We start from the raw sequence: 18,692 nt of genomic DNA, 5'->3' as shown, positions 1-18,692 counted from the left end.
TTCAACACCTCCAGGGCAGTGACCCCACCACTCCATGTAGCTGTGCCACTGCATCACTGCTCTTCTGAAGAAGCAATTTTTCTTGATATCCAACCTGGACGTCCCCTGGCACATCCTGAGGCCACGACCTCTCCTCTTATCACTAATTAACTGGGAAGAAAATGCCTACCTACCTACAACCTCCTCTCAGGTAGGTGTAAGGTGGTAAGCATGGTCTGCTAGATACCATAATTAGGCCTGCAGTCTGAGACCACCAAGAGGAGAACTGGAAAGCTAAGCAAGGAGGTGTAAGGTTAAGCATCTCGTTTCAGTTTTAGCTTTGAAAAACGTGATTTTAGTTGTTACACGCACTTAAAGGACAGCACAACGTGTGAAGAAAAAATAAAACGGGTGACCTTTGCTTTTAGAATTATCACCGATCACGCTGGATTTCCTATTCATTAAAAGAATTAATTCGTTCCTAAAGCGAATTAGGAACCAACGGAGAGAATCTGGGACCCAAACGCTCTCTTTCCAACATGGCGGCCCAACACCGCCTCCTCTGTGGGCGGGGCGCAGCCCTCCCCGCCCGGCCCGGCCCGGCAGCGGGTGCCCGGGCCGCCTCTGGCCGCGCGTGCGCAGTGGAGCGCGGGACAGTGAGGAGTTGGTGCGGCGGGGAGGCTGCGGGCGGTGCCGGGTGAGTTGGTGCGGGGAGCCGGGAGAGTGTGTCCCATCGAGCCGGTATCCCCTCGGCTCCGAGCGGGGTTTGAACTTGGCTCGACGCTGTGCCTGAGGCCGGCGGGCCGGTCCCGGCCCCCCCTTGTCCGCGCTCCGCCTCAGCGCGGGGTTACCTCATCGGCTCTAAAAATAGCTCCTGCGCGGGCTGCCCTTGGGGTAGGTCGGGTTGGGGGAGGCACTGCTGGGGGCTCTCCGCCTTGCTTTTCGATATACGCGTGGCTGGCTGGAGATCTCGGAGCCGTGTTTAGCTGAGCGTGTCGGGTTGGCGCACTTGGTGCTCTTCCTCCTTGTCCGTTTTTCCTGCGTAAGTTGTTCCCTGTCGAGGCGCTGGGCTGCGCTCAGCCGCGGCCGTCGGTTCTGAGCTATAGAAGTTCTGCTTGTGCTAAAGTTAGCCGGCCAGCCCCGGCTTCCCCTTAATTGTGTTTAATTTCCAAGGCTGGAAGCTCAGCCGTGCGATATGTTCGTTACAAACGGCGTAACGAAACTCCCAGCGCTGTGGGTGACGTGTGGGCGCGTCTGTCTGAAGTTGGCCGAAGGGAGCTGCTCCCTCTGCAGCACCCTGCGTTCATCTGGGCGCTGTGCCCCAATGGCTCTTTGCTCATAACGCATGTATTTCTTCTGAGTACAACCCAACACCTTCGAAAGGCTGTTGAGCTTCAGTGGGAGCAGCAGCTTTTCACAGCTGAGCGGTTCTAAATGCCGTTGGTGCGGGCTGGAGGCCAGTCCTGTGTGGCTCTGAGCTCCCTCATTGTGCTGTGTGTCAGCAGCTCTGCTGGCAGCTCACAGAGAAATCAACAGAAGACAAGAAGAGAAATCAACATTTAGAGGTGGCTTGGGGACACATGATGCACACAGAGACAGATTTAATCCAAGAAAATGACTTAGCTGTGTTAAAAGTTAATTTGAGAGAAGCTGATGAACATTAATACATTAAGCATTCTGGTTACTGAAAGTTCCTGTTTTGCAGAGCAGGTGCAAAGTTCCAAGTGCAGCAATCAGATACGCTCACAAGGTTGTGATGTACCAGCGCAGGCTTGGCCAACTATAATTTTCTGGCTGTGAGGAAGAAAAAAAAGCTGTGCTGCATCTTATGTGTCATGTCAGAGGTATTCGAAGTGTAGTCTTCTGACCTAGCTTATAGCAAAAGCAGATAATCTGAAGGCTGCCTGAACTTTCTCATAGTAACACAGAGTGTTACAACCAACACTACTTTGTGGTTGTTCTGAGTGTTCTCTGAAGGCTCTCGTGCATCTCAACACAAAGTGTGTTGCTGTACATGATTATTCTTTTTCCCTAGGAGCACATGGGCTGTTGCTGCTTAGTTTGATACTGATATCTGTGCGCAATATGATGACTTAGTTCTAAGCCTGCCAGGAGCACAGCATCATCTGTGTAACCTCTGTCCAGAAATATTTAAACAGTTGCTGTTTAAAATGTATGTCCTTCTGGAGGCTTGTTTAATTTCAGGGTGGTTTTGGGGGGGTCTCTGGCTTTTTGTGGCTCTCTGTAACATCTCCTCAGAGCACTCAGAAGGTTGGGATGACATTCTTGGTTTCTTCTGACTCAGCAAACAAATCCTTATTTAGTACATCCAAATCCAGGATTTTCTTTCCAGCTGGGTGGTAGACTAGAAATGACAACGTTATGCAGATCTTTGAGTGCTGCACTAAGAAGTTGAGGTATGTTAGGAAGAGGAACCTGACAAATCTCACACCTTTGGGTAATGTGCTCTGTTGAAGTGAAGGTCATCAGAGTGCCTGCAGTGGCAGTGCAGTTTTCCTTTGACTATCTCATAGCACTGCTAAGAATCAGGAGATTTTAAGTCACGCTGATGAGAGAAGGAATGTGATCGAAGGAATGAGATCTCCTTTTTCTCAGTTAGTGTGGCTGTGGATGTGCATTTGCAATTCACATGACTGTTGTGAAATTGATTCCTCTGCGTTTATGTGAGAGTAGTGTTTGTTTAAAAGGTCTAAAAGCGACGTTTGGTTCATGTGTCATCAAATTAAAAGTGGAGGAAACAAAGAACCATCTGGGGTGGGTGCGGGGGGTGAAAAGATTCAGGTTTCAGGTTAAACTCACTTCCGACACAGGAGAAACTTAAAGAGCATTTCAGCTTCAGTTGTAGGCAGGAGTGCCAGGCGTATCGTCTGCTGTTGTCCGTGTGGGTTTTGTGTTGTTAACTGTTGTCTTTTCGTAATTAGGAGGAGCCCCAGGATGAAAACATGGACAATATCAAAACTGTGAAGGAAGAATGGTAGGTCTCCTTTAGCTGTTTTCTTTCTCTTTCCAATTAGTGTTTCTTTGTCCTATCAGGACTTCTTAAACTTCCTGTCCGATTTCAGGATTCAATTCCTTGTTTGTTCTGCTGTGCCCTCTGTTCCGCATATAGTGAAGTTTCAAAGAAAAAGATTTTTGCTTGGAGATTTCTCCCATACCCAGAGTGTTTCCTAGATGCGAGAAGTGGCGTAAATATTTTACTTAAAATAGAAAGGCAGGGTTACACTTTGCTAACTCACTGTGTACTTTGACATTTAGTATGGAGGTGTTCGGTTTTCCAGTTATGCTTGTGAGATAAAACGTAGTTATGGCCTCAAATAATGCTCCAGGTTTGTTTTGTTTCTCTTAGGAAACAGAAGTGGGTGCAGTGTGGTACAGCATGCTTCTGAAGTCTTTCTTAATGTCACTGAGTTTTTCTTTACTTAAATACATGAATCCCTAGCGATTCTTACTGTTGCATGGATGCACTGCAAACAGTAATTCCTTTTAATGCAAATGTGGCTCGTTACTAGTCAAGTAAGCATTGCTTGCCTTGAATTTATTGCAGAGTTTTACATAAAACTGGATGTTTTTTGAAGAGCTGCATTTCTTTTCCTAAATTACTTAGAATAGATTTCTGAATCTCCAGTTGAAATGACTCCTGCAGTGTTTACCAAAACCTGCATAATCCTCTTGCTATGCAAAGAATCCAAACTGCAAGATAATTGTTCATTCATGTTGCATACATCTGCATTTTGATTGGTCAAAATCTAACAGAGGCAGCTGTTACGTATACAGCGTTCTATAAAAAGATGTGGATGATGCATCTCTTTTTATACTCTGGCAGTCTCCAAGGTGTTAAGGTCTTCTATTGTATTTCTTCACTGTGGTGCAAACACTTGTTCTTCTGTTTCTTCACATCCTTCCAAGGACAGGAATGGGGGATCTGTGGTGCTGATGGGAACGGGCAGTAAATACTAGGGCAGTTTTCCTGTATGTGGCTTTTAAAACTGAAGTCACTGAAGCCTGTATCATGGAAGTGCTTTGAAGATCTTTCAATGGTGTGCAACAATTTGAGTTAGAGATGTGGCAGCAGAGCAAGGAACACATCCACGTTTAGAACTTTTTCATGCATGAGTTCACCTTTTCTATTGGCATTTTGAAATCTGTGCTTCTGAAGTGCAAATGCAGTTACAGGTTCCTGAAACTCTTCTTGAAAAGGGCCCGATACAAAACCGACTTGATGTTTTCTAACAGCCAAGTAAGCTGGTTGCAGGAGAGCACATCTTTTGGTACTGAACTTCCAGGGTAACTGCTTGTTGTCTTCTGTGCTGTCTGGAACATCTTCGTTATGTAAACATTTGTTCTGCAGGATGTGTAAGTCTAGAACCGATGACCAGATTTTGAATGGTACGGAACAAAACCATGACTGTTTTGTCGATAACCTTTTTGAAGAAGCTCAGAAGATTGGTGCAATATGCATGTCTCCAACTACAGTCAAGAACCAGGTAGGTGTTGATGAAAAAAAATACTCATTTAACATAACAGTATTCCAGGAATACTCCAGAGAACAAATGCAAGAAGTTCAGCAATCTTATCCAATACGCCTATGGGCAAATGCATGCAGAAATCAGACAGCAGTAGGAACAATCTGCCATCTCTGGCTGAACCAAGCCTATAATTCTATGCTTCTGACACCTAAAAACCACTATAAGCCTGTTGTTCTAGGACTTACCTCATGCACTTCTCATTAATTGCTAAAGAGAGAGAGATCGTAATTAAGTGCAAGGAGTGATAACTGCTATTTCAGGGAAGGCTTTTAAGAGCTGTGACCTTTCTATGAAGAAATAGTCCAGATTTTTTGCTTACTCTCTTTTATATAGTTGTGGTAGTGGGATGCTTAGGATGGCTTTATTTGTCAGTGGTTTTGTCCTTTTCATGTATTTCTGTTGCTCCTGAAGATGGTTGGATGAGAAGCTGAACATGAGCCATCAGTGTGTGCTTGGAGCCCAGAAGGCCAACTGAGTTCTGGGCTGCATTAAAAGAGGGGTGGCCAGCAAGGAGAGGAAGGTGATTGTCTCCTTCTTCTCAGCTCTCATGAGGCCCCATCTGCAGTACTGTGTCCAGTGCAGGAAGGACATGGAGCTCTTAGAGTAGGTCCAGAGGATGGCCAGTAAGATGATCAGAGGGCTGGAGCACCTCTCCTATGAGGGAAGGTTGAAGGAACTGGACTTGTTTAGCTTGGGGAAGAGAAGGCCCTGGAAACACCTCATTGTGGCCCTCCTATACTTGAAGGGAGCATATAAATAGGAGGGGGAATGGCTGTTTATGAGGGTGGACAGTGATAGGACAAGGGGGAATGGTTTTAAACTGAGATGGGGGAGATTTAGGTTGGGTATTAGGAAGAAGGCTTTCACCCAGAGGGTGGTGATGCACTGGAAAAGGTTGCCCAAGGAGGCTGTGGATGCCCCATCCCTGGAGACATTCAAGGCCAGGCTGGGATGTGACTCTGGATAGGCTGGTCTGGTGGCTGGTGACCCTGCATGTAGCAGGAGGTTGAATCTACATGATCTTTGAGATCCCTTTCAACCTGAGCAATTCTATGATTCTGTGATTGGAAGGGACTGAAAAAAAAAAGGGCTGCGTTCAACAGAAATGTTAGGGAGAGATCTGGAGAGAGGACCTCTACAAATTATATTCATAGATCCCTGCCTGGGCAAGGGGAGAAAAGGAGTATTGAGAGTAGTACTTGAACCCTGGCTTCTGAAAGAATTCCATGGCAGTACTAGTTTCTTTCAGCTTTGTTTGTTTTTTACTGCTTAATAGGATGAGTGTTTGTGACCAAAGAAAGCGTAATGATTGGAGTGAGGTTTACTTCTAACTCTGATTGACAGAAGACACTTGGAAATCTCGCTTTCCCCTTGCAGTCACTCTGCCTGTCGAGACAGGGTCAAAACACACTATTCAGTATTTTCAGTCCATGCGCTGGGTGGTTTAAAATCATAGGGTACTGTTGCTTATATTAAGCTAGTTATAAATCAGCGTTAAACTGAAGAATTGTTCTTGCTTTACAGGTTGATGTGATCATTAAGCTTTGGAAAAATGGGTTTACAGTAAATGATGGTGAACTTAGAAGCTACGCTGATGTTGGAAATCAGCAGTTCTTGGACTCCGTTAAAAAAGGGTGAGGGAGTTTTGTGTTCCTTATCTGCCTGAGTTAACGTGCTTTGGACAGCAGTTTGCTCATACTCTACATTTTTGGCATTGCTTCGCTACAGTAGCCCTGCAGGAGCACAGTCTGCTGACTCTGTCATTTCCTGCCATGCTGATGACGTTTCACATGCTTCAACTGAAAGCAGTCATACACTTGCTGATGGAGTAGATAAGTGGGTGTTGGTAGGAGGCACGGCAGACACAGAATGAAATAAAAAGGAAATAATCGTGCCCAGTAATAGCTGCTGCTCAAATGGTTCTTCTGCTGACAGTCTCAGTGTGAAGGTGCTTCAGCATGTCTGGTTTGGTGGTCTTTGTTTTCCTTTTATTGATGAAAAGCCTTTGGTGGGTGCAGTTGCTGCACTGTAATACCAGGAAGCTTCAGTCAGCCTTCAATTGCAGTCATCTTCCCTTGTACAAACTTACTATTTCACTCACTCGTGTGTGTATATAGTGATCCTACTTTTATCCAACTACTGAAATAGAGCATGCTGTAATGATTTCTGCTTGGGTTTGATGCAGTCTTACTTTAAAATAGCAGATTGGACATAGAAACCAGTATAATTTGAGCCTTTCACTTGTAGTCTGTTTCCTCATCCTGTACAAATAGGAGGGAGAAAATAATTTTGCACAGTATTATTTTATAACTCATTTTCATGTATATGAAATAATTACACCATTCTATTATCATCTCTTCTGTGCTTTACAAGCCCATAAAAAAAAAGTACTAGTTTTACATTTAACTTTATACGTGTCACCTGCATTGGTTGTAATAGCAGTTGTCTGCATTGTTGAAAGCCCTCTACTTTCTTTGTATAAGTGAGATGTTTACCACCTCCCTTTCTCTGTTTGCTCATGGAGATGCTGAGTAACTACCAGATGGTTCCTGCATGATTGGTGATGGTAGAGTGGCACCCAGCACCACCCAGAAATGAGGCCTGCATCAGAGCCCCAAGGCAAAGCCGCTGGGTTCTGCTTAAGGCAAATAAAGCATTGCTGAACAATGTTACTGCACTGCAGACTGTGGCTATTAGTGATCTAATTTCTTAAAGCTGAGCTTCCTGTTTATCACTAATTAAACGCATTGTTTCTACTCTCAGTCTTTCTCATTAAAAGTTGATCATTGTTTTCTTTTTTCTTTTTTTGGTCTTTTATTCCAATAAGTTATGAAAAAAAATTGAACCTACTGTGTATTGCTGCAGTAATATTAAACTCTCTGCATGTTGTTGTACTTTGGTATGGTAACTACTGGGTAAATTTCAGTATCATTCAGTGAATTACATTGTTTTTTTTTCCTATTGTTCAAGTTGTATTTAATTAGCAGCTCAAGAACTTGGAGTTATTTGCATATCATGCAGTTAGTATGTTATTAATAAGTTATGTAGTTCTTTAGTTCTTTAAAGCATGATCTCTAAAGATCATATATGATATAGATCATATTTATAAGAGCTGGTGTTAATCATTAATGTATTTTGTATACTGAAACAGTATAATTCTTGTTCTGATGTATTTTTTTTTCTTAAGGGAACTGCCTTTTGAGCTACAGAAAGTATTTGAGAAGGAAGAGGTAGATGTGAAGGTGGAAGACAAAAAGAATGAGTTGTATCTGTCCTCAAAAAAGCCAATATTTCATCCCTTTTCTGGGCACGGTTACAGATTAGGAAGGTGAGTAACTTGATGTGATCTGTGATTGAGAAGCTGAAGGAAAGTGTACATATGGTAAGGGATCATATAATTCAGATTGGAGGCTACCTCTGGAGTTCTCTAATCCAGGCTCCCATGTGAAACAGGCTCACTGTGGGGACAGATGGGATTCCTTAGGGCTTTATCCAGCTGGGCTATGAAATTCTGCAAGGATGGATGCTGTGAAACTTGGTTCAGGGACCTGACCTCACGAGGGGAAAAAATGTTTTTCCTTATACCCAGTTTGAACTTGCCATGTTTCAGTTTATATTCACCATGTAGAGCCTGATAATGTCCTGTAAGTACTGGCAGGTTGGTGCCAAGGTCCCTAGTATCATTTCTCCCACAGACTGAACAAGCCCACTTTTTCCATCCTCTCCTCCCAAGGCAGATGCTCCAACCCAAGCACATCTTTGTGGCTTTCCATGGAACTCCCTCCAGTTTATAAATATTATTCTGTCATTGGTCTTTTATCAAGAACCAAATCTGAGTTCAGTATTTAGGTGTGTCTGATGAATGCTGTGTAGGGGACTGTCAGCTCCAAAAAATCTTCTGGCTGGGGTCCTGCTAATGCAGCCGGGAGTTTAATGACTGTCTTTGCTCAAAATTGATGAATGTTATCAGTACTTTCTCAAAGAACTGTCATCCAATTTCTTCTATTCTGTGATTTAATAAAAAAGGCTTTGCTGTTAAAGGTTAATGTACAGTACTTTCTATGAGAGAAGGGAAATGTGAGTATTGGAGCTGAAGAGGAGAATATTATGTATTCTGTTGAGGTTCTTCAGTGTTTAAATGTGTTCGTTGCAGCTGGACTTCTTACTGATTCTTTCCTTTGCTGTGTGGGTGGATAGAGTCAACCAGCACAAAAACTGGACTTGGTTTATGACCATACAGCGCTTTGGAAATCGTTTGTACATGGGCAAGCCAGGAGTTTGCCTTTAAAAAGTCTCTGCAACTTTAGCTTCTGTTGAATCATCTTTTGCATATTTGTCATGTAAGATTTGTGTGTATGAAAAAGGTGACTTCAGCCTTGGGAATGAAATACAGTGACCAGGAATCCACAGGTAGCCTTCAGTGCTGGGTATGCTTAGTGACCTGTAGAGCGGGGTTAGTAGGCTGTGCTGAAGCCTGAAATGAACAGCTTGTTCTGATGTACTGGGAAGGGTTTGTTGTTCAGGCTCAGCACCCAAGCTGAGAGACAGCATCAGCAGGATAGGAAGGGGTGAGGCTGGGGGAGAAGCTGGTAATGTGCAGAGTAAAAGGCTGGTGTGGCAAAGAGTGAGTGGTTTCAGGATGCATTAGAGAAGCAAGCATCTTTGATCAGTTTCATCCGTTTCAGTTGCTGTTAATTCAATTGCTGTATGCTTGGGTTGATAGGGAAGAACTTCCCTGGAGAGGTGGATGAGAAATGCCTCAAGTCTCACTTTTGACCTTTGCTCAGGATTTCAGTGCTACCAAGAGTTTAATAGCATTTCACCTACCAGTAGACATATATATAGCAGGAGCAGATCTTCAGCATGCTGGGTTTCTGCTGCTAAGCGGGGCTAAGTGGCAGGTTGTTCAGTTGCTTGTCGTGCTCTGTCATGCCTACAGCAAGTAATGATCTGGTTTCCCAGTAGGCGGGTTAGGCTCAGGAAACATGCTATTCTGTGACTTTCGCTTGAGTGGTTTTGCACACTGAGACATCCCACAACTTGCTCAGCAATTTTGTTCTGTATGAACAGGATAGAATGTGCCCTCCTGCTGTCTGTTCAGTGCTGTGGTATCAGAATGTTTTCTTTCAAGACTACTAAATATTTTTTGTTGGTGTTGGAAGCATGAGCCATGAGTGTTTCGTTAACTGGTCCTCGCTTCCTGATGTTAATAAGCATCCATTGCATCCATATGCTACTCTTGGAACAGAAGAGCCTTTTGGGGAAATAATGATACTGCCTGAGATGTGTATGTTGTGGTTTAACCCAGCAGTCAGCTCAGCACCACACGGTCTTTTGCTCACTACCCCTTCCTCTCACTGAGTTGGGGAAAGAACCTGGAGGGGAAAAAGAGTTTTTATCTCAACCTGCAATTTCTTCTATTTACTAAGACAGAAAAGGAAGAGAGAAATTGATATCAGTGGTAATCCGAAGTGTTTACATTTAGAAGTGATGCACAATGCAATTACTTACCACCCACCAGCTGATGTTCATCCAGTCCCTGAGAAATAGCTGCCCTTCCTCCCCCCAGCCAAATTCTTACAGCTTTATAATTTTCTTAATGATACCATCTGATATGGAAGGTCCATTTGGCCCTCTGATCCCTTGGATCAGCTGGCCTGGTTCTGTCCCCCTACCAGCTCCCTGTATCCTCTCATTCACTTCACTGTGACAGGACAGCAGGAGAAACTGAAACATCCTCAGCCCTGTTAACCACTGGTGAGCAACAAATGAACACTGATGTGTTATCAACATTGCTTCTCTCCTAAAGCCAAAACGTAGCATCACAGGAGATGCTATGAAGAAAACTAACTCTGTCCCAGCTGAAGCAAGGACAGTATAATAAGGTTGAAGCTGTAGAGCTCCCTTTACTCCCTTTGTGTGCTTAATTAAAAGAGAGGGAGATGAATGACTGACTTACCTTAGCTTATGACCTGCTTATCAGTTAAACTTCCTAACAGTCTCTATAGATTTTTCTACTAATGTTTCCAGGTGAATGAATTACACGAGTGGCTGCATTCTATTGTCCCAATGGAAGCTGGTCAGTTGACCACCTCATTAAATTTGTTTGGGGAAAAAAATAGAGGAACTAGAACTGTTTTTATTTGCTATTTTATTTTTAATGCAACCCAAATGAGTTTGAGCCTTTCCATTTATGTTGTACAGGAGAAGACTTTTCCAATATGCCTTAGGTAGCTGCATAACTAATGGATATATTCAGGTTTATTTACCCCTGCTCAGGTTCATTTAATAGCTTGACTAGCCAAAAATCTCTGTTAAGTTTAACAAGGTATTTTAAAGCCAGCCTTAGAAAGAAGCCATGCTGTTGACTGAAATCACTTGTAGCAAAATGGATTTGCTGTACAGTGTTATTAGGGTAAAAGTGTGCTTCAAGCTTCTTCACCATTCATCTGGGTAAGCACAATACGTAAAGAGAAAAAGCCCGGTGTTTGAAAAATTGCCTGCAGACTCTTGTGTCTCTTCAATCTTTGTAAGATTATCAAAGGAAGATGTAAAAGGAGTAAACTGTGAAAAGGAATGATGATGGTTTGATGTCAGGCTAATAGAAGACTTAACATTTTTGGTTTGTGGCTTTAGTCAGAGCTCCCACCACTGGATGGCTTTGTCTGTCAGTTCTATGGGAGCAAATTTAAGTATAGAAATGCTTTAGAACTTGGTGGATAGAGTAATAACTTTCTCCTGTGGCTTAGTTTAATGTGTTGCCTTCAGTTTGGCATGTGCCAGCTATTAAAGAATCATCTCCAATGCTACTACAAAGTCTTTAGATGTGGAAAGAGGAGAGAGGTGGTTTGAGAACAGCATCAAAATTTGTATGTATGTGAGATAGTTGTCTGAACTGCAGACATAGCTGATGGGACTAAAATGTGTCTGGTTTAGCTTGGGCAGAGCTGCACAGTTGGTTAGCTCTCCAGCATTCACTGTACTGGATACAGCTGGCCCACGTGTGACTGCTTACGTGTCAGTGTCTGGGCTCTGAACTGGACTGCACTGTCAGGCAGCCAGTGAAAGCTGATCACTGCTGGACTTCAGTATGACTTACACATAATTTTTGTTTTTATTTCCATTGCCAAGATTGTTTAACTTTATCTTGTTGATGCTTAAGGGCATTTATTTTTTTTTTCTTCGAATCTGGACTACAGCTAGGGTTTATTGTGTCTTCAGGTCAAGCACAGTGAGAAGCTGGGTGTGAGTTAAGTACATCAGTAGGGGCAGATGGGTGATAGTAAGTCACCTGTACTTGGAATGCAACCAGATTGTTTTACAGATGCACATCTTGAAATCTATTGGTTCCTAGTTCTTGCACCCCAGATGGTTTCTGTCTGTTGCCTTCAATTATAGTGAGCATCTCTTATCACTTGAGAGTGAGATTGCTTAATTCTCTTTGGTTTTTTTTGTTTTGATTTGGTTTTTTATCAAGTTTCAGTGGAAGAAATCAAGAGTGCCTCTACTGGCTGATAGCCTGGGAATTAGAACACTTACCTGGGCATGAGTGGTAAAGAATTCATGAAATGCTTCAGATTGAGAAGGGCTTTATTAGCTGGAATGTGTCAAAACAGTAGACAACTTTGTTTTTAATAAAAAATGAGCCCTGACTTTTCTGCTATATGGTAAAACTAATGCAATACAACAACATAAGGATGCAAAGCGGATGCAGTATTGTTAAGAACTGTTCTATTGTTTAGTGACTTTTCCCTCAAGAAACAGTAGGTGATTTGTGTGTGTGTGTCTGCAAAGTGAGCTTTGTCTGAAGCCACTGTGAAGCACTCGTGTAGTCAGTAACCACTGCAGAGCTCAGAAGAAATGCTGACTCCTTAAGTCACTGCTATTGTTTTGCAAGCAAACATCTGCTTATATTTACGTGTGCTGAGGATGCGTCCATTGGATCAGGCCTTAGTGGTGACATAAACAATATGTACTGAACAAGATTGCTCCTGAAAGAAAAACTTTTCCTAAACAAAAGTGCTTACTGCAGAGAAGCAAATTCTTTAGTGTATTGAAGACGTCAACATGGAATTATTAGCATAGTTTTATGTTGTGGTTTTTTGTTGTTGTCTTTTGAAATGATATCAAATCCTATGACCTTTATTTATTATTTTTAAGTCAGCGATGCTCTTTGACACAGGGCTGAGAGCTCCAGAACAAGAGATCCAGACAAAGGTTCAAACTTGTGAGAAGACATAACGTTGGCTTCTTTTTTTCAGTGCAACTCCAAGGATAATCTCTAAAGTAAGAGAGGATCATCAAGGAGCTGCAGATAAAAGACACCTTCCTGTAGTACCCTTAAATGATTTGGAGCCTGTCACTAACATCCAGATCTGGTTAGCAGATGGGGAGAGGATCATTCAGAAATTCAACATTTCACACAGGTAATGCTGTTATTTGTGCTTGCACCTGAATTGTTTGTGCTCTAACTGTATGTGTAATACATCCAATGTCTGTAACTCATCTACCTCCCCAGTTCACTTCACATTGCATTGCTCTTTGGCTCTACCTGGAGTATCTTCTTTACTTTTTTTTTTGAGAAACTTCATTGCTTTTTAGGGAACAAGTGAGAGGAGTGTGAGAGAAACTTGAGCTGACGTTACCGGTCAGCTCGTAACTGGGCATAAATCAAAATCCACTGAGGAAACTTGAGAGTTTTTAGGTTAGTGGAAGTTAAGGTGTATGAATTGTTCATGGCTGGAGGAAACAGTTAAGTGGATTTATGCAGCTCCTACCACGACAGGGCTGTAAGAGCCCTGAATGACTGCCTCTGGAGCAAATCGCTTATTCAAAATAGCACCTGCTGGTTGTTGAGCAGACAGCAGCACAGGTGTTGGGTTTCAGAAAATCCACTTGTGTCTTTTCCAGCATGGAAAAGGAAGTGGAGGACGTGACTTTGAATTGAGCCAGAGGAACATCCAGGGACAGCTGAAGATAAGCAGGCGAGTTTATTCACCTGCATGTCTGTCCTGTCAGCATGGATAGAACAGAACACATCCAGTGTGCTTAATTCTTAATTATTACAATTTCCAGTTCCCAAAGAGGCTTATAAATGGGGGTGAAGTCAGAAGGTGTCAGCACAGCAGATGTATGGGGGAACCTTGAGAAAGTAGGATTAATGGCTTAACATTAAATTTTAGAACTGCTGTCTTTAGGGACCTTTCTCCAATTTGTAATTTGCTGCTACAGTACCACACAGTCACGTCATATGCAAAGGTTACATTGCCTGTGTTTCCCTGTGAATCACTTTAAAGTGATCATAGGTTTTAATACAACCCAGTTTGCTGTCAAGATTAACTGTGAATAGCAGGCTTCCCAGACTGATTTTGGAGTCTCCTCTGAAGATACTCAGAACCCCCTTTGGATTCTTTTCTGTGCAACCTACTGTAGAAAACCTGCTTTAGCAGAGGGTTGGTCTGGATGATCTCCAGAGGTCTTTTTCCTATCCTGACCGTTCTGTGACTATGAATAGTCAGAAGAAGAGCTCAGGTGTTTAACTTGGACTGATTTATTATTCTTAGCAGCTTAAGGTGTGATGTAAAATGTTGTTGTGATGTACTGCTGAAAGATCAACTGCTAATTTAATTATAAGCTCCCAAGTAAAGATTTTTATCTTTGTTATTCCAAGTTTAACAGGTTTAAGTATATTAAGAAGGCTTTATTTTCTTTGTGATAAATAGTGTTATTTACAATTGTGAAATAATTCAACAAGGATTAAAAAATCCTGATAAGCAGAACAACAGCCTTGCTAATGTGATGTTCTTTTCAGGAGATTTTAATAAATACTGCTTTGTAACGTATCTTCCTGTCACAAGATCTGCAAGTTGATGCTGTTTCTAGTATGTCTGTATGAGTTAATAAGAGATAGCATAGAATCCTCTTAGGGTGCTGAAGGTAAGCATTACAAGTGCAAGTATAGCAGCTTCTTCAGTGGAGAAGCAGGAAATCCAACACTTGTTAAAGCTCTGTAGCATGTATATTGCAGTGTCTGGGTAAATTGATTTCTTTTACCTTTTCACAGTGGGAATGTGTGGGTATGTAGCCTAGAAAGAGGCTTGTTCATCCTGAAGCCGGTAGCTGGTAGCTAATGACCTGAGTTGGTCTTGAAATTCATTGAACCTTAGATATAATGCTTGTAAGCACCTGTAAAATGCCTAGCCAAAACTTAAAGTCTACTCGAGATTTTTCAGGCTTTATAGAACAAGCACTGTCTCTTAATTGAGGCCAGTATGCCAAGAATTAGTTGCTGGCTGTATCTATCCTACTATGAGTAAGGTGTGGAATTCTTACTATGAGTAAGGCATGGAATTTGGTCATCTGTGCTGTTAACTCATAGAACGGCTTTATCTCAAGGCAACTAGCACTATCCCAGACCATATCCAGGCTCATATGAAAGTTAGTCCAGATCACAGATGATTCCCAGCAGGTGGCAAATGCTGTGGGGCTACCCTGGGCATGGGGGAGAGGAAGGATGAGTTTAATGATTTGCCATGGAATATACTCCACTAGTTGGGCTCAGGATCAGAGAATGAGTACTGTGTTTAGTCCTCTGGCACAAATGTATCCTGTCACCTTGATTTACTCATTAAATTCGTCAGTTCTTGTTACTGGAAAACCTGTGTCTTGCTTACTCTTGAAAGATTCTTCTCACCTTAGCAGGCATCATGAATTTACTATTGCTCCCTGCTTTGAGAGACAGAGGCTACTTTGAGACCTAATGAATTAATTATCCAGGCAATCCTTGCAGATTTTGCTTTTATGGTTCTGCTGCATGTACCATACACTGAAGTCTTCCTTATTCTAGCTCTTGGCTATGGAAACTTCAAGTAGAGCTCCACCAGCTGGCTAAGAAATAGCAGATTTCTGTAGCAACCATCTGTGAGCCATGGTGAAGCATTTCAGTCCTTTTTTTTCTCTTGTTCTCAAGTGAACCATGTGCTTCAGGATACCTATTTCTGCATTTGTATGCCGTCAGCCATTATGTCTTATTCTGTTCCTGAGGTGACTCTGTGCGTGCTGTGGTTGTGTTCTGTGTTGGGACTAAAGTACTTTGATGCTGAGTCTTCTTGTTTTTTTCTTCTCAGAATAAGCCACGTCAGAGACTTCATAACAAAGTACCAAGGATCAGAGGGAGGTGTTCCCTTCATGCTGGCTACTTCCATGCCCTTTCGAGAACTGCAGGATGAGACGCTCACGCTAAAGGAAGCAAAATTGCAAAATGCTGTTGTTGTTCAGAGACTTCGGAAAACAACAGAACCTTTTAGACTCTTAGTGGTGAAAGCTCCTGACAGTGACTGTGGAACTGCTTCTACACCTAATGGACGGCTCAAGAACGAGCAACAAAACGCTGTCAGAAGCACAAGTTCAAATTAGTTTAGAACTGACTGAAAGCTACAGACAGGCAGAACTAGACAAAACATAACCAGCAATATCTGGATGCACTGTCATTCTTACCTAGTGTGATCTTAGAGAGCAGGTGTGTGCTGTGCTGCAATCTGCTGTAACAAAGGGATTTTCAACTAGTTTTGGTGATCAGAGCCTGGGTGAATAATGCAGCAGAGGTAACTGTACAACAGGGATTATCCTTATGATTTCCTTGGCTTTGCTGGCATGTTCTTTAATGAATATACTTAGGTGGAATGGTACTCTGAGACTTAATTACTACTGGTAACACATTTTAGGGAAAAACAATATTTATTTTTGCACTTTGAACTGAAGAGAGACTGAACTGGTTGATTTAATTTATACTTCAATATAAATTGCTCCAGTTTCCCTTTTAGCTTTAGTAACAGGCAATAAATACTGCAGGAAAGTTCACATTTGAACTCCTCTGAGAATTTTGAAAACCAGTGTAAGTATCATTATTAGTATTTAACTTCATCACAGGGTCTGCGGTGTGAGTGTCCTATTAAGTCTTCACATGATGGTAGGCGCACGTGCAAGAAGGTTGAAATTAGGTAGCGTGGTGCATACTGGGTATGAAGTGCCTCAAAGTAAGCTCTGAAGGAATTGTTATTCCTCATGGTTGAAGTGTTTTCTGCCTCTCGTGTTCTGCTACAGATGTCTTACAGACAGGGTGATGTTAAACTGGCTCACTAGGATAGAGAGCTGCTTTTAGCCTCGTTACAGAGAAACTTCAGTTCTTCTGTGGTTTGCCATGTGGCTGTAGTGGCTCAGAGGGACACAATTGTTTTTGTACTACATGTCTGTCTGTCCTGAACTATCCATCTGACTGAGGCATCGACTGCATGCAGACAAACTTCAGAGATATCTAAAATCCCTATTTGAAAACTGAGGCTGCTCCTCTACCCCTTCACCCTCTTTCCATTCAGACTGTATGGTTTTTTTTTGTCCTTGTATTTTTTGTATAAGATTTGTACGCAACCATCCCAGCTAAAGGAGAACATTAAGGACTAAATCTATATATTTTGTATTGGTTGTGTTAAATCACACGTGGGTTTGTGTATAAACCTAGAGTTTCTGACTAAAGACTTTCTTGGGGCCTTCAATAAATGCTGTCTAGTTTGTGCTACCTACACACGCGGGTGATTGTCAGTTAAACTCCTTTCGCATGGTTAAAGATCATTTGGGGCTTCTTTGTTCTTGTTTTAATTAGAAAATTATTTAACTGAGATGACTTGAATTATTTCTAAAAGTCCTGTTATTTCATGCTAAGGATGCACTTCTTTCATTTACAGGAATGTAAAACAGCTAATTTTGTTCCAGGGTCTCTCTCAGAGTCGCAGCATGGCTGAGGTTGGCAGGGACCTTAGGGGGTCTGTCTGATCCAACCAGAAGGACTAGGGGAACTCAAAGCAGAGTGTCCAGCACCACATCCAGCTGGATCTTAGAGATCTCCAAGTGACTCCACAACCTCTCTGGTCAACTTTGCATGTGCTGGAGCACTGAGAAGTACATCCGAGGACAGTCAAATCAAAGTCAACTGCACGAATAACTGCTCAGTGTTTTCAAGAAGCAAATACCTGAACACTGTGAGCCATGCGGTATGCACTGTTTTCAGTGCTGTAAACTTGATGTGTTGCTGTATCATTCAGGTTTGTTTTGTTTGCTCTACCATCCTGCATTACATGCAATGCCTACCAGATCTCTAGTGGTAAGAAAGAGTATCCAGATGAGTCCCTTGATAAAACTGAAGAGACAAGTCACCCACAGGCATATATTCTATGCTTAGCTTGCTATTTTAAATCAAATTGGTTATGGTCAGCTTGTAAAGACTGATGAGGCTGTCCAGGTACTACAGGCAGCTTATCTGTTGCTCAGTGCTGTAGACACCTATTGTGATTTGATCAGAAAGAGGAAATCTTTCATCTAGTTTCTCCTTTGTGTAGAAGCATGTAAATGTAGCTAACAAAGACTCGGTGTATTTTGGATACGATGCCTGAAGTCTAAGTGAAGAACCTACATGTTGAGTTTGAGTTTCTGAAGTTAAAAGTGCTCCAACTTGCATCTAGCTTAGAGTTTGTTCCATTAGTGCCGTGTTGGGATACAACACTGAGCAGTCCAGCACCTGCCCTTAAGGATGCTTTGGAGTCTAAATGCTTTACTCTTCTGAAGTGAAACCCTGCTGCTATGTGGGGAGCTCACCAAGTGAGCGTAGCAGATAATGAGCTGCAGCAGCAGCTCGCTGTCTGATGGGGAAATGCTGCATGTATAGATTAGTCCTTGCCTTCACGACGTGGACATGGTGCTTGTTGCTGTGTTTAAGCCCTCTTTTCCTGTTTGTCAACGAATTCATCGTTGGAAAGGCACTTTTCTTGACATTTTTCCACGCTCGCTGAGTGAAGCTGTGCCGGTGGTGAACTTACACTGCCTAAATTAAGACTGAAGCACGACGGCTGCTCTGTCTTGGTACAGAACCAGTTGCTCCGTGGCCGAGCAGTTGGATGCCCGCTTCCCTCACGTAGAGCGGGGCCGGGACCAAGCGAGGGAGCGGCGCGGGGCTCTGAGGGGAGCGGCGGGGCGGGCTCGGGGCGGCCTTTCCAGCGGGCGCTCCCGCAGGCTGCCGGCTTCGGGTAGAATAAAGCACCAATTTCACCTCTCGGGGCGGAGATGCTCCCGCAGCCCTAGTAGGGAATGCCTTCCCCGAGCATGGAGGGCAGCGAT

General features: G+C 42.8%; 1 protein-coding gene across 2 annotated transcripts; it reads left to right on the top strand.

Moving 5' to 3' along the window:
- The first annotated feature begins 497 nt into the window (after window positions 1-497).
- UBXN2A (UBX domain protein 2A) lies at window positions 498-18,034 on the top strand. 2 transcript variants are annotated; one of them, XM_072331994.1, is made up of 7 exons: window positions 498-676; window positions 2,922-2,974; window positions 4,349-4,484; window positions 6,051-6,160; window positions 7,714-7,854; window positions 12,788-12,952; window positions 15,653-18,034. In XM_072331994.1, the coding sequence occupies exons 2-7, from the start codon at window positions 2,943-2,945 to the stop codon at window positions 15,939-15,941; spliced, it is 873 nt and encodes a 290-aa protein (XP_072188095.1). In that variant the 5' UTR covers window positions 498-676; window positions 2,922-2,942; the 3' UTR covers window positions 15,942-18,034. The 2 variants fall into 2 exon arrangements, with proteins under 2 accessions (XP_072188095.1, XP_072188094.1); XM_072331993.1 differs by lacking the exon at window positions 498-676 and adding an exon at window positions 694-873 and having other exon boundaries at window positions 15,653-17,126.
- Window positions 18,035-18,692: the final 658 nt, after the last annotated feature.

Source organism: Excalfactoria chinensis, chromosome 3 (genome assembly GCF_039878825.1).
Source record: "Excalfactoria chinensis isolate bCotChi1 chromosome 3, bCotChi1.hap2, whole genome shotgun sequence".
Classification (NCBI taxonomy): Eukaryota; Metazoa; Chordata; class Aves; order Galliformes; family Phasianidae; genus Excalfactoria; species Excalfactoria chinensis.
The sequence above is the reverse complement of the archived record's forward strand: the minus strand, read 5'-3'. Positions and strand labels throughout refer to the sequence as shown.